Below are 16,702 nucleotides of genomic sequence, written 5' to 3' on the forward strand. Positions count from 1 at the left end.
CACTTTCCAGAATCGCTAACACCTCCTCCTTATGAACCTCAAGCCCTTCTAGTCTAGTAGCCTGTATCTCAGTATTCTCCTCGACAACTTTATCTTTTTCCTGTATGAATACTGACGAAAAATACTCATTTAGCACCTCTCCTATCTCCTCGGACTCTACTCGCTGCTCAGAAGGCTCGCTGCTCATTGGCCCAATGGTTTGTAACCCATTGGTCAGAATGTAAGGTAGCTCCGCCCATTGAGGCAGGGTATAAGAACCCGTGTTTCCCCTGCAGCTTCCTTTTCTGTACTTGAGCTGCTGGGGAAACATCTTGTCGATTAAAGCCTTCAATTCTGACTCCATCCTCGTTTCTGTGATCATTGATAGTGCATCAATTTAATCAACAAGATTTTAAAGAATGGAGCTCCGCATCAAGCTGAAGTGTCTACAGATCAGCCCCCACGCAGCTCACGCAGCAACAACCTTTAAGCACTGGTTAGCATGTTTTAACGGCTACCTCAGCATGGCAGAAAGCACACCTATGAGGGAGCAGAAACTACAGTTCTTGCACTCGAGAGTGGCCCGGATGTCTACACGCTCATCGAGGATGCTGCTGACTACGATTCTGCAATGGAACTACTCAAAGGACAGTATATCCGCCCAGTAAACCAAGTCTAAGCTCGGCATCTACTGGCAACGAGGTGGCAGACCCCTGGTGAGTCATTAGACAAATTATATCGTGCGATCCTCGTACTGGGGAGGAACTGCGGCTGCCCGCACGTTTCGGCCAACGAACACACAGAACTGTTGATCCGAGACGCTTATGTTGCGGGTATGCCGTCCCCACAAATCCGCCAGAGACTTCTAGAAAAAGAAACTTTGAGCTTCACGGAAGCACGGGCCCTTGCGAACTCACTGGATATTGGCTCCCGAAATGCCCGCGCCTATGCCCCCGACTGCGCGGCAGCCCCCTGGGCAGCGTGGAATTCTTCCCCCACAGACTCTGAACCACCTCAGGCCTGCGCTGCGAGATGCCCTGGAAACCCCGCTGTGCCCCATTGCTATTTTTGCGGACAGGCAAAACACTCCCGACAGCGTTGCCCAGCCCGAACGGCAACATGCAAGAAGGGCCATTTCACGGCGGTCTGCCAAGCCAGGGCGGTTGCTGCGGTCCCGGGCAGCGAATGCGGGTCGTCGCTCCGACTCTCTCCACGGGCCCCGTGTGGTCCACGAAATTCGCCGTCTTCCTCCCCCAGCGCCACATGTGGCCTCCGGGTGCCGCCACCTTGCTCTGCCGACGCCACGTGCGGGGGATGGGCGCCACCATTTTGTCCACCCTCAGCCATGTGCAACCAGTGGGCGCCGCCATCTTGGACCAGCTCCAAGGACCCCAGCACGGGTGACCACGCACTGCCCGATGATGACCCTGAACTTCTGCCATGGTTGGCATCGGTAACTTTGGACCAGTCTCGACCCCGCACTCTCTCCACAGCGACGACGAAAGTACTGATCAACAGGCACGCGACAGCCTGTCTGCTCGACTCTGGGAACACGGAGAGTTTTATACACCCCGACACGGTAAGACGCTGTTCTCTTCCTGTCCATCCCATCAATCAAAAGATCTCCCTAGCCTCTGACTCCCATTCGGTTGAGATAAAGGGGTATTGTGTAGCGAACCTCACTGTCCTGGGGAGGGAGTTCAAAAATTACAGGCTCTACGTCCTCCCCCACCTCTGCGCGGCCACACTCCCAGGGTTAGACTTTCACTGTAACCTTCAGAGTCTGAAATTTAAATTCGGCGGCCCTATACCCCTTCTCACTGTCTGCAGCCTCGTGACCCACAAGGTCGATCCCCCCCTCCCTGTTTGCAAACCTCACCCCGGATTGCAAACCCGTCGCCACCAGGAGCAGACGATACAGTGCCCAGGACCGGACCTTCATCAGGTCCGAGGTCCAGCGGCTTCTGAGGGAAGGGGTCATCGTGGCTAGTAACAGCCCCTGGCGAGCACAAGTTTTGGTGGTGAAGACCGGGGACAAGAATAGGATGGTCATAGACTACAGTCAGACCACCAACAGGTTTACGCAACTAGATGTGTACCCTCTTCCCCGTATATCCAACCTGGTCAACAGGATCGAGCAGTACAAGGTCTTCTCCACGGTAGACCTAAAGTCTGCCTGCCACCAGCTCCCCATCCGCGCAAGCGATTGCAAGTACACTGCGTTCGAGGCGGATGGGCGACTCTACCACTTCTTAAGGGTTCCCTTCGGTGTCACAAACGGGGTCTTGGTCTTCCAGTGAGAGATGGACCGAATGGTCGACCGATACGGTTTACGGGCAACATTCCCGTATCTCAATAATGTCACCATCTGCGGCCATGACCAGCAGGACCACGACACCAACCTCCGCAAATTCCTCCAGACCGCAGAACTCCTGAACCTGACCTACAATAAGGATAAATGTGTGTTTAGCACCGACTGCCTCGGCTACGTAGTGCAAAATGGAGTGATGGGCCCCGACCCGACATGCGCCCCCTGATGGAGCTCCCCCTCCCTCACTGCTCCAAGGCCCTGAAGCGCTGCCTCGGGTTCTTATCCCATTACGCTCAGTGGGTCCCCAATTACGCCGACAAAGCCCGTCCTCTCATGCAAACTACCACTTTCCCCCTGTCGACGGAGGCCTGCCAGGCCTTCAGCCACATCAAAGCAGATATCGCAAAGGCCACGATGCGCGCCTTCGACGAGTTCCTCCCCTTCCAAGTTGAGAGCGACGCGTCCGACGTAGCTCTGGCAGCCGCCCTCAACCAAGCGGGCAGACCCGTGGCCTTCTTCTCGCGCACCCTCCATGCTTCTGAAATCCGCCACTCCTCGGTCGAGAAGGAAGCACAGGCCATAGTAGAAGCTGTGCGACATTGGAGGCATTACCTGGCCGGCAGGAGGTTTACCCTCCTCAGGGACCAATGGTTGGTAGCTTTCATGTTTGACAATGCACAGCGGGGCAAGATAAAGAATGATAAAATCTTGCGGTGGAGGATCGAATTATCCACCTACAACTACGAGATCCTGTATCGTCCCGGGAAGCTAAACGAGCCCCCTGAAGCCCTATCCCGCGGCACATGTGCCAACGCACAAGTGGACCGCCTCCGAGCCCTGCACGAGGACCTCTGCCACCCAGGGGTCACTCGCCTCTTCCATTTCGTGAAGACCCGCAACTTGCCCTACTCCATCGAGGAGGTCAGGACGGTCACTAGAAACTGCCACATCTGCGCGGAGTGAAAGCTGCACCTCTCCGCCCAGAGAAAGCGCATCTGATAAAGGCTTCCCGTCCCTTTGAACGCCTCAGCGTGGACTTCAAATGTCCCCTCCCCTCCACTCAACGTGATTGACGAGTACGCCCGCTTCCCGTTCGCCATCCCTTGCCCTGACATGACCACAACCACCATCATCAAAGCCCTCCACAGCATTTTTTCCCTGTTCGGACTCCACGCCTACATACACAGTGATAGGGGGTTCTCCTTCATGAGCGACGAACTGCGTCAATTCCTGCTTAGCAAGGGCATTGCCTCAAGCAGGATGACCAGTTATAACCCCCGGGGTAACGGACATGTTGAGAGGGAGAACAGTACAGTCTGGAAGACCATCCTACTGGCCCTGCGGTCCAGAAATCTCCCAGTCTCCCGCTGGCAGGAGGTCCTCCCAGCTGCCCTCCACTCCATCCGGTTGCTGCTCTGCACTGCAACTAACCAAACACCTCACGAACGTCTCCTTGTCTTCCCCAGGAAGTCTTCCTCAGGGACCCCGCTCTCGACCTGGCTGGCAGCCCCTGGGCCCATCCTGCTCCGGAAACACATGCGGGCGCACCAATCAGACCTGTTTGTCGAGAGGGTCCAACTGCTCCACGCTAACCCGCAATACGCATACGTGGAGTACCCCAACGGCCAACAAGACATCGTCTCTCTACGGGACCTGGCACCCGCCAGATCCCCTCCATTGCCCTTGTCACGAGCCCCCCCTCCTCTCCCCCCCCCCCCCCACCACACCGGCACCTCTCACTGTAGCCCCCTGCACTCAACCCTCCCTGGTCCGCCAACCCCCTCACCTGCGCCACCTCGAGGATTAGACGCCCCCTTTCCGGTCCGACCATCCTCACCAGCGCCATCTAGGGGTGTTGAAACCGCCACGGGGACCGGATCCACGCTCCCGGAGTCACAGACGCCTGCACCTCCATCGACGTCTCCGCCGAAGCTCCGTCGATCGCAAAGGACAACAAGTGCTCCCGACCGTCTGATCGAGCCACTCTGAACTATTGATGGACTCTTTTGAATGTGACATGTGCACAACCTATTGCCAGAATTATAGAACTGTATATGTCTCTGCAAATAGTTATGGGCCAGTGGGCAGCCGCCGTACGAGAGGAGTGCAGTACCCTATCACTAGTCATACTACCAGTATTGCTATTCCACCTGCACGGACCGCCAGTTATGGCTGGACGATCAAGCAGCCCCCCCCCCCAGTTCTTTTTTCAACAGGGGGTGAATGTGGTAGTATGACTAGAGGTACTATGGTACCTGGGAGTGCTGAGCCACCATTGGTGAAGAAGGCTCGCTGCTCATTGGCCCAATGGTTTGTAACCCATTGGTCAGAATGTAAGGTAGCTCTGCCCATTGAGGTGGGGTACAAGAACCCGTATTTCCCCTGTAGCTTCCTTTTCTGTACTTGAACTGCTGGGGTAACATCTTGTCGATTAAAGCCTTCAATTCGGACTACATCCTCATTTCTGTGGTCATTGATAGTGCATCACCATCCAACTTCCCCATTTCTATTCAAAAGTGACCCAATGCCAAATTTGGCTTGAGCTGTAGGCAGCCACGGACTAACACACAGAGCAATCGCTCGATTGCTTTGGGCACAAGTCGTACTTCTCATCCCCGCCCACTACATGTGTGCTTGCTTTGCGGTCACACCCTTCAGGGAATGTGGCCATTGGGCAAATTACGTTTTACTCACCCAAGGGATGCAGAGGCCAATTGAAGCTTCTTTACTGGCGCCTCAGTTGAGGTCAGATAACACAGAGCAGGGTTTCAGTCTGGCATTGTGCTGACTGCACATTTGGCCTGTGTTACTGCTTTTTTTGAAACAACGTCCTCCAGAAGACATTTTATGCAGGAATCCTAGTATCAGCTGTTTAGCTCATCGTTATTATTACAATATGTTCCAGATATGAACAGGCAGTAGGATATGAAACTTCTTGCACTGTAATTTTGTAGATCAATTATTTGATACGTTTTCTTGAAATATCAGCCAAAGGAAATGATACAAATATTTATAAATCAGGTTTAAAATCTTGCCAAGTAACAACTTAGCTCATGTGATTTCCTCAATTTCCTCTTTTCTGCGTTTCTGAGTCGGATGGATCAAGTGGTATCTTCTATGAACTTTAGAGACAGATCTGTCAGTAAAACAGTGATCCAAGTAGTGACGGTACAATTATTGTGGTCCAATGCATGATAAAATGTAACTATAATAGACTTATTCGCATCTCGAAAAGGTGAAGCAGTATTCATGCTTCGGCAGGTTTTCGCGCAGATTGTTTTCTATTCTGACAACAGCAGCAAGTGTTTTTGTGCTTGCAGCCCCCAGGAAGACTAAAATGCCTCAGGTCACCTACAAGCAGAGGCATCAGTAAGAATAACTTGATTTTACTTGGAGATTTGTACAGTGAACCTGGTCGGGGCATGTACAAAGAATCCTTTCGAGCCCTTACCACAGTATTAGTCACTGCTGCCTACAGGGACTTGTTCAGACAACTATGCACATGTTCCATTTCAAGCTGGAGTGTGCGAGCAATGGAAGTGTTCCCACTATTCATGACAAGGGGCTGGTTTAGCTCACTGGGCTAAGTCGCTGGCTTTTAAAGCAGACCAAGCAGGCCAGCAGCACGGTTCGATTCCCGTACCAGCCTCCCCGGACAGGCGCCGGAATGTGGTGACTAGGGGCTTTTCACAGTAACTTCATTGAAGCCTACTTGTGACAATAAGCGATTTTCATTTTCATGACCATTGCAAACCTCCTGTGCAGCGAGAGCAAATGGAAAGCTAGAATAAAGCATAACGTGGGCCCAAATTTTACACTCCCCCCCCCCCCCCCCACTGTGGGCTTTTAGGTTGGTGCGGGCAAGGCCTCGGGCAGGAAGTCTGTTCATGCCCCAATTGAGGCCCTTAAATGGCCAATTACAAGCCGTCTCCCACCAAACCCCAATTTGTAGGCTGGCGGGACGACTGAAGTCACAAGAGGGAAGGACGAAATTAAATCGAGTTAGATCCCAAGTGGGAAAAGGAGTAGTTCCTCCATCAGAAGCACACTTTTGAAATCCCCCTCCTAGTTAATGTCCGGTGGTCTCCCCCCCCCCCCCCCCCCCACTCCACTGCCCTCTCCCACATGACCCTGGTCGTAATCCCCCCCCTCCCCCCAAGTCCTTCTCTATGCTCCCCGCTCTGGGAGCCCTACAACTTACATGGGTCTCCTGTCTCAGATTTAGTCTCACGCATCCTCCCTTCATTTCCTCTTCAGGCCCCTGCAATGCTGACTGCTAATCAGATTGGCTGGTAGTTCTCTAAGACAGGGCACCCTTCTGAGTGGTGGTGGGGGGGGGGGGGGGGGGGGGGGCATCAATCCTGTTTGCAGCTACTTAACACTCATTTGCCGCATACCCTCCAGCTTTGCGGATGGTGAGAAGCGAGACCCTGCTATCAGAAAAGCTGAGACCATTAAGTCCTGGCTCTTGCTGCTGTCCTGATCTTGCTTCAACTCTCATTGTTCTATTGAGCTTTTGTTAACTCCTTTGACTCTCTATCCTCCGCCACTTCATGTGGCTTTTCTGACATTGCTAACCCTTTCACATTTCCCCATCAAACTTTGCCTTCCTTTTTTAACCTACTGGCTTCTCCTCACTCTCATTGTTCTCTTGATCCTGTTATAATTTCCACTGTTCTCTTGGAAATGTTCTGAATCATGTTGTTCTTTTGGTCCAAGGTCAACTCTCACTCTTCTTAAGCCCCCTCGATGTTTGACTTCTTACCTTGTGCTAATACTCCTGAATTTAAAAAATATATTCTTTCATACCTAATTGCTTTTGATGAGCCACCATATGGTGTAGGTACACCCACAGTGCTATAAGGGAGAGAGTTCCAGGATTTTGACCTAGTGACAGTGAAGGACGGTGAGTGGTTTGGAGGGGAGGCTATGGTTTAGTGGCACTGGATTAGCAATCCAGAGACCCAGGTTAATATTGGCAGTACCGCCCCCAACAACCATTCAATTGGGGCAGCACGGTAGCATTGTGGTTAGCACAATCGCTTCACAGCTCCAAGGTCCCAGGTTTGATTCCGGCTTGGGTCACTGTCTGTGCGGAGTCTGCACATCCTCCCCGTGTGTGCGTGGGTTTCCTCCGGGTGCTCCGGTTTCCTCCCACAGTCCAAAGATGTGCCGGTTAGGTGGATTGGCCATGATAAATTGCCCTTAGTGTTCCAAATTACCCTTAGTGTTGGGTGGGGTTACTGGGTTATGGGGATAGGGTGGAGTTGTTAACCTTGGGTAGGGTGCTCTTTCCAGGGGCCGGTGCAGACTCGATGGGCCGAATGGCCTCCTTCTGCACTGTAAATTCTATGTTTACAGAGCAACATAGAGCAACATTACATCCAAATCCAGATTAGGATTAGTTGGCTGCTACTTTTGTTAAATCCAAACCTGTTTTAAAAATAAATTTAGAGTGCCCAATTCTTTTTTTTCCAATTAAGGGGCAATTTAGTGTGGCGAATCCACCTAACCTACACATCCTTTTGCGTTGTGGGGGTGAGACCCACAGGTCCTCAGCACAGTGAGGCAGCAGTGCTAACGACCGTGCCGCCCTAGTTTAATACAAACCTAGACAAATTAATGGACCGTGTCAGTTCGAGGGTGGGTTGAGGGTGATGGGGGAACACCAAGTTCACTGTGTCTCTTTTGCTTCCAATGGCAATTCACTGATTTTCTTTGAGCCTTTCTCTTTACATGGAATCCATAGAATCTGTACAGTGCAGAGGGAGGCCATTCAGCCCATCGGGGCTGCACCAACCCTTCAAAAGAGCACCTCGCCAAGACCCAGTTTCTCATTCTATTTCTGCAACCCCACATAACATGCACCTCTTTGGACACTAAGGGGTTAATTTAGCATGGCCAATCCACCTAACCTGCACATCTTTGGACTATGGGAGGAAATGGGAGAACCTGGAGGAAACCTCAGGCAACTAACTGAACAGTGGCTAGCCGTCCTCCAGATTGAAGACACTGGAAGGTGACTTCCCGCCTGTGAAACTGGGGCTGGTTTAGCACAGGGCTAAATCGCTGGCTTTTAAAGCAGACAAAGGCAGGCCAGCAGCTCGGTTCAATTCCCGTACCAGTCTCCCCGAACAGGCGCCAGAATGTGGCGACTAGGGGCTTTTCACAGTAACTTCATTTGAAGCCAACTTGTGACAATAAGCGATTTTCATTTTCATTTCATTTCATTTTTCAAATGCTGTCAGCCAAACAGAGGCCGGCAGCCTCCGCACTCAGCAGAGCCATTAAAGGAGGCCCTGGCTGCTGCTAGAACAACACCTGCCAAAGTCCATGGATCATGGAGTGACCCAGGAAAAAGGTATGTGCTATTGAAGGGAGGGTGGGGACACTGGGAGTTCATGAGGAAGATGGGGTGGACCATGAGGGTCAGCAGCAAGAGCATGGCATTAGCTGTGAGCGGCCACCCCCCTTGCCATGTCCATGCCCTCAATTATGCACAGATTGACAAATATTGAGACCCCCCCCCCCCACCAGCAGCTGACATGCAGACTGTACAGATTTCCCTGGCATGCATGTTAGCAGGTCCGCCTGGAGCTGGCCCGATTGCAGCAATGGCAAGAAGAGGCCCTGAAGTAGTTATTAATTGGCCACTTATGGGAATCAAGTGGAGGCAAGGCCAGAAGGTCGACCCGCTCAAAACCTGCTTCCCGTGGAGGCAGGAAGCTGGGTGGGGTCTGTCCCGACGCCAACTTGCCAATTGCTCAGGGCCACCTACCTCTTTCCTCACCTCCTGAGGGGGCAGAAGACCCAGGCCAATGCCTCATGCAGCCAGCTAGACTGTTATTTATAGTCAAGCCATTACACATGCATGATACCAGGTGAGTCAAACATCAAGGGTTATCAGAGCTCTGCAACTATACCCCAGCAATTAGTTAATGTGGAAGAAAATTAGCCTAAAGTCCTGAAATAAATATTTGCCTGATAAGAAGGTGCAACTGGAGAAAATCAAGAAATGAAGATGACGCCTATAGATGGGAGTCAGAAGATGGGAAGCACTCCAGATTGTTAATATGTTAATCTACACTAGTAACATTTTTGCAAATTAGACCCTTGGGATATTTGACAAATGAACTATCAAACTGTTGGTGTTTTTCTGCAGCAGCCAACACAGTTGAACTGAATTTCAACATCTGCTCTATTTCCAAATAAAAAAATCTTTATGTTATTTCTTTTTTAAAAAGCTTCAGAAATTCCTAAAGTATTCCTGATCCATGAAAGCTGTATTGTTGGAACCAGAATAACATTCCAAATTAACAGCAGTTGCACTGACTTCCAATTTTTTTCAGTGATAAATCGTTAAATAATAGATACAGGTCAGTGCGATTGTAAATGAGTGATCGGCTGGAAGGCTTACTTTAATATGATGGGCCATCAATGTAACTCCAGCATGATTTTTAACTAGATTTAAAGGCCAAATTGAGATTACAGCTACAGACCCAGCCCGTGCTTATCTGTTGCTGTGTATGTAATTAACACATTTTGAATTTTATATGCATATCTTATTCTATTCTGGGTCAGTATCGGTCACTGTGACTGCCAACAACTTTGTACACTCCCAGTCATTGATGAGGGTTGACATTTGCAGACAAACGTTAACAATTTAAACATCGTTGCTATCAAGGAATAACTTGCAGTTAACTGCCAAAATTTTTTTTTACGCCAACATATATTTTCCTGAAATGGAAGTCTTTAACTGAATACATAATGAGTTAATAATGGCCAAGAAAATCATGAAGAATTTTCAACTCGATGCAAGACAATGTTTCATTTTGAAATATTCGCTATATTGTACTATTTGCATTTTGTCTTGCCTCATTACGTTCTCTTCTCCATTCATGCAACACATCATTCCCCAGAAGAAAGAGCCTTTGGCTGTCTGCCATGGTTTGCGATGACGTGGCCAACAAGAAGTGTGCAAACGTAACGCGGATTTACTTGGCCGTTGAATTTTGTTTCCTATCTCTGGGGAAGTGTCTGATGTCCGCTTGACAACTCCCCTGGATAGCTCAGCTGAAACCAAGAACTGTGTGTGTGTGTGTCTGTGCGTGTGTGTGTTTGTTTGCATGGAATCACATTTGTGTTTCTTTAAGATGTTGTGTCATCCGTCTTTTTCCTTTCAGCCAGGATGCAGACAACACACATTAATATTATACGGTCCTTGTTGCTGACAAGGTAGCAAGTTCAGCAACTTTAAGCGTGGCTGTAACATATCAAATCTGCCCAATGTTATTTCTTTCCTTCCAGCCAGAAGCAGAAGTGATGAGGTCACAGCTCAAAAGTCAGCATGCATTGGACAACCGTTAATATTTCTTTGAAGTTGTGCGGTTTGGTTCTGTTGATGAATCACAGAACAGTACTTTGGTGTGTGAGTGAGGACAAAGGATTGCAGGTTTGCTGTTACTGTACTTATCTTTCATATATTTACTAAGACTGATGTTCAGCACTTTCTACTTCCATTTACACGATACTTAACACTTAGCCAGGAACTGCCCTGCTCTGCTAAACGTCTCTAACATATTTCTCGAACCGTTTTGGAGATAATAATTTATTTTTAGTGTATCTTCACACACTTTTTTCCCTGATTACCACATTGATTATCGGCATGTTGAACTGTGTCATGAACACTCTTTCTAATGGCCAACATGTACTGGGGTGGGACTTGAACCTGGAGCTTCATGGCCCGGAGATAGGGATGTTACCATTGCACTGAGACCTCCTCAATATACGAACCATTGATTTGTTCCAGAAATAGTTTGCAATTAGATACAAGGAACCTAGGTGAGGTGCACTAATTTTGTTGGTATTTTCCATTCATAAAGCTGGTGCTTGTACTTATTCCTGGGACATAGTTCAACTAGGGAAAACCTCCTTTGGAACATTTTATAGCAGAACCTCTTCAGCATCAAAGCAGACAATGTTAGCCATGATGAACCAACATTCAAACTTTCTATGGAGTTTTTCTATGGGATATGGAGCTAAAGCAGGTAAATTAAGTTGAGATACAGATCCGCCACAATCTGAATTAGTGGCGTTACAGGCATGGAAGACTGAATAGTCTACTCTCATTCTGATGATCCGCCACCACCACCATTAGCCCTATAATACCAATCTGCAGCACTTTAAGAGCTGCTTTGCAAACGGACTTTGCCATTCTCTCAAGCACCCCAGTTAGATTATTCTCTGTCAGTAACGATTCAAATTAAGGGAAAGTTCAGAACTGCATTCTGCCCCCTTGGATTGTGGGCACAGGGTTGCCAACTCCAAGAGTCAATCTTGCCATTCACTCAGGATTGGGACAATGACCGATGGCAGATCATTCAGAGTTGTTTGTTTTTGTGTTACATTTTGAGTCATTTCGAACAATGCTCAATGCAGTATTGCCCATTGCCCTGGAATTTAATAAATACAGGCAATTGAGATGCATCTGACTTAATATTCAGATGTGACTGTGACTAGCTGTCTGCAGAAATAAGTCAGTTTTCCTACTGAATGCTGAGTTGCAGTGACAGCTTTACACTTCACTACATATCCCTTCACATTAGCTAAATCACTTGCCCTTTCTTATGACGTTATGGGGCTATTGAAGCTCATGGTATAGGAGGTAAGGACTGACAATATAATACAGGCTTTTGAATACGGAATTTGGAACAATTGCTGGGCACAATTGTGATTTCTGCTTTTCTGCACCCTTCAAATTCACCTGAACCAGCTAAAGCTCCAAGGACGTCTGGATAGTTTGGAGAACTCAAATGGCAGCTTTTAATTTGCCAGTGTTCTCCATGTAAGAATATTAAAATATTGATATGCAAACCATTGAATTCCTACATATTTTGTGATGCACTTGATATTCCTTGTGGGACTATCATTTTGTCTCATTATTACATGCTGCCATTGAGCATTAGATATTGTATCTATCAGCTGAATTAATTTTAGTTTCAGCTAATGGGAGTTAAATTCTTATTAGTTTATTTGTAACCCGTAAGTAAAAAGCATGTATTTGTTCTTTCCGCTTACGATCTCTCGGCAACTGATACTGAAAGCTTTATTTCAGACACTTAATTTCAAAGTGAACAGGGATACAATACTGTATAAAAATGAAGCGCTACCGATTTTGGTCATGTACATTGTGCCATGTATTGAACCTTTAGATGTTCAACCTAACATTTATATGCAGGATTTATCTACATCACTGAAAACCTCTGGTCTCCAGGGGGAAAAAAAATCATTGTATGTTCAAGGTTGAATTATTTCAATTCATGTAATATAAAACTGGACAAAATCAATTGACAGTTGCAGTGAATGCTTAGGTATGGCTTGTATTCAAGCTGTCCAATTTCTAGTTCCTAGTCCTGTCCAGTCTGCTATCTTACCTTTTGCCACTATTAGCGCTCTTCAGTTCCTAATGGCACCATTAACAATGTCTTTTGTCCTATGTCCAGGACACCTTTGTCAATTTCTCCTTTGCTCTGACCTATCTTTATCCTTCTATTCTGCCTCACCTCACCCGCCCGCCTCTCCAACTTTATAATTCACCACATTTCTATCTCTCTTCAGTTCTGTAGAAGGGTCACATGGACTTGAAACGTTAACCTTGTCTCTCTTCCCCCAGACGCTGCCAAATCTGCTGAGTTTATCCAAAATTTTCTGTTTTTAGTGCAGTCCCTTGTTTGTGCGCACATCTGTGCTGCACTTTTTTTTTGTTACATTGTCTGCCTGGCAAACCTGAACTTCAGTGAGAAATGGGAGGCCGAACTCAATGCGAACGCAAGTTCCCTGATTATGTTCTCCAGGATCCTGAGCTGCCTCTGCACTAATCCATGAAGCAGTACAAAAAATATAAACCAAACAAAATATTCAGTGTCTGGAATGGAGAATAAAAAGATAGAAAAATCAGAGATATATTAAAAACAATATTGCAAAAAGCATTGAGATGAGAAGAATGCATATGACACCAGAGATGAAGACTGCTACCATCATCATAATAACAGTTAGTAGGAAATTGCATCTGCACTTTCTGATTGTGCCCGCATTTTGAGAGTTGAAACCTCAAACGTACAATGGCTCAGTTACGAATTAGCGAAATTACACATCCATGTGGAGTTAAAATTGCACAACTGCATTCTGATAAACATTTTACAGCTCACCAAATTTTCATTGCAAAGACACAGATTATTGCATACTCAGTTAGGGTTTCTTTCTGCCATTTAGTAAAGATTGCTTACACTTGAGCAGATGTGTAGTTTAGGAAGGGGAAAGTGGAGGGTACTAAGACTTGCATAACAACTATAAAGATGATGGCTCATCAGTTTCGACTTATCTTCTAGTTCAGCAAAATTGAATTAATTTGGCTGGGGAAAAAAGGAAAATCAGAACCAAGGCTAGCTCATTTACTCCGACGAGGGTGTATTTAGGAAATTCAAGCTGTTGTGGGAAGTTGGTTTGTTCTTATTTAGCTTTATTGGGCTATGACAGATAAAGATTTAGTTACTCAAGCAACTATTTTAGCTACCTTGAATGACAGATGTCAAATATACAGCCCGTATCTATTTGTGGCGCATTCTGAACAGCTTGGTTGAAACATGATGACGAAGAAATAACACATCTATTTACTGGTGATAAACTACTGACACTGAAGCAAAAGATGAAAATTTAAATACATCAGCACTGCAACTCCTTTCATGAATTTCAACGTGAATATTTTTTTTAAAAAAGAAAAAGCACTCTTTGAAAACAAAATACAATGGATGATTGACTCTGAGTACCTAATCCAAGCTCAGAGTTTGAATCATTTCCATTTCGCACAAGATTGTTGATCAAGATGCAACATTTGAAAGTATGATCCCAATCGGAGCATAAAATGTTCCTCAATTATTCATGTTTTCATCACTCAGTGCTCTGAATATGTCAGTCTAGCACCTTAATGTCTTTGACACATTAACAACTTCCTGATAAAGTTCATACACAGCACAACAAACTGTTTTTGTTTAATCTCATTTGCAGAATGGGAAATTAAATGGTCTAAATTACAAATACATTTTTAGAGAATCATTCAGCAGCATCCTACTGAGTTTATGATTTGAGCATAACACTTAGCAATAATCTAGTTCTAAGATTCGACTGCAACACATGAACTAAAAACAATAAACTTTACTTGTAACAAAAGGAAGTAAATCAACAACATGCAAAAACATTCTAGGTCTATGGATTCCAATTTACTGACACCTAAATATGTAAATATGATGTGCAGAAAATGGGGGACATCTACAGATGCTCCTCCTGAACCCTCATCATACTTTGCTCAGTGCAGTTTAAAGCAGTCAAAATTTACAAAATTATTGTGCTGAAGAATAAATTACACTGATCTAATATGCACCAGAAATGACTGTGCGTCAAAAATGAAATGCTTACCGCGAACGAGTAAAAAAAAAAGGTCAGCCCCCATTTTATTAGCATCTGTACCTTAATATTGAAAATTCAATTTGACATTACATTTTCAAGTGCTGCATTTTATTGGCATCCTTCAACTAAAAAATTTGACACTCCAATTTACTATTCAAATACTTGTCACACTTAACTTTATTCTGAAAGCTAATTCAATATTATGAAACAGAACATCAATATTTTTTGGGTATCTTCAAATATCAAATCTAAAATTAAATTAAATTGGATGAATATTATTCCAGCTTAACTGTATCCTGATATGCCAATTGATTGTTAAGGTGCAATGGTTTCTCATTTACAAAAATACATTTAAAACATAATATATAGTAAATTCTATTTGATCAATACCATTAGGTACACCGTCAACGTGAAGCTCCACTATTCGTAAGGCAATGATCAGTCCACTAGAGCCTTTTCTGTTCTGAAGAATGGCATATTGATTCTCAGAAATCTCACTGCAATTTTTCCTTTCACATAACAATGGCTGGCAATACACACAACAAACAAATATAAAACTAGAAACTCTGTAAATGTACCTCTCTTCAGAAGTCCTGCCCACATTGTTTGACGTTCTTGCTTGTGTTTGGAAAGTGTTTTGAAGTCTGAATGTAAAAGCGCAGGAACACTTGTTCCTGATGCACTAGAGGTTTAGAGATTGAGAATGCACTGTCTTGGATATCCATAGTACATTGTGCCAGAGTGCGTTATGTTCACAGAGTCACTCAGCTGCTCTGGGCAATGCGATCTGGCAGCAAAAACCAGCTGCGGTCTCTTGCACAATGGCAAACGAAACCAAGAAATCCTAAACCACGGCCGCATGTTTCTTTGATTTAAAAAATGGCATAATCAATTAATTCATACCAATTGTGGTAGTGGGGTGGGCTTTGTACTGTTATTGATTTACTAGTGTTACTTAGTGTTGGTTCTGCTTTGGCTAATAAAAACTCGCAATTGGACGGCAAAGCAAAATTTTGAATGTCACCATCTGCAATCAAATCTCATTGTAGTCAGTTGAAGGAGATATCCCGTTGGATAGTTTGAAGAAATATTTTCCCCCATTTTGCACCTTGTGCAGAAAGCCAAAATAGACATGATTCAACTAAATGGGAACAATGGGAACGGTGCTCGCAGTGCCGAGAAACACGTGGCTATACAATGCCACTCACGTTAAATAAGGAGATTCAGCGGGGAACATATTACCAAGACCGCGCATAGCCCCGTTTTCTATATAGAGGAGCTCCATTCGCCGGAACTCCTCAGTGTAGCAAGAGATCGGAATGCCATTTTTAAATGCTGTCCCGACCTCCGAGGCCCCCGAGGTGACACGACTCAAGTCCCACATACTATGAAAAGGTCCTCAGCTCCTGCCTCCCCGCACCCCACAGCACCTGCGCAGGGCACCCCAGTCCAACCAACATTGTGCAAAAATTGCAAGCTTGGCAGTGCGAACCTGGCAGTGCCCCTGCCAGGCTGGCAGTGTGCCTGGGTGGCACCAGCAGCTCCAGGGTGCCACCCTGCCCAACGGACATGTACCTTGAGATCGCTGATCCCCTGGGAGACCACCCTGAATGCCGTTCTGTCCAGTCCCAGTTTGTGCAGATCAGGGATGAATGGTCAGCCGGGGCGATGGGGATAAATCTCAATGCCTCAGGTACCTCAGGAACCTGCACAATAAAATGAGACTAGCTGTCGCGCTCTAATATGCAGATTTGCTAAAATGTGTGGGCGGGATTTAATTTGCAACGTCTCGCGAGATCACGTTCGATCTCACGAGGCGATACGCGCTGAGTAGATCTCGGAAGCGGGGTCTCCCGGTTTTTATTGGCCACATTGCACTGTGGCGAATTGCTTTTAACGCAGCGTGATCATTGGATTACAGCCAGAGTCTCCCTGCCTTAAATGTTGGCT

General features: G+C 46.5%; 1 protein-coding gene across 5 annotated transcripts in view; it reads right to left on the reverse strand.

Annotated features, from left to right (window-relative positions):
• The window catches only part of znf385c (zinc finger protein 385C), a 468,492-nt gene that overhangs the window by 257,982 nt on the left and 193,808 nt on the right, over positions 1-16,702 (reverse strand). The window contains exon 1 of one of the 5 annotated variants that reach the window (XM_038778609.1): positions 15,331-15,529. The exons of 3 other annotated variants lie outside the window; for them this stretch is intronic. In XM_038778609.1, coding sequence (XP_038634537.1) covers positions 15,331-15,355 — 25 coding nt within the window. In that variant the 5' untranslated portion in view covers positions 15,356-15,529. Of the gene's footprint in view, positions 1-15,142; positions 15,249-15,330; positions 15,530-16,702 lie in introns of those variants that run through there. One more of the 5 variants, XM_038778612.1, reaches the window with a different exon arrangement.

Source organism: Scyliorhinus canicula, chromosome 19 (genome assembly GCF_902713615.1).
Source record: "Scyliorhinus canicula chromosome 19, sScyCan1.1, whole genome shotgun sequence".
Taxonomy (NCBI): Eukaryota; Metazoa; Chordata; class Chondrichthyes; order Carcharhiniformes; family Scyliorhinidae; genus Scyliorhinus; species Scyliorhinus canicula.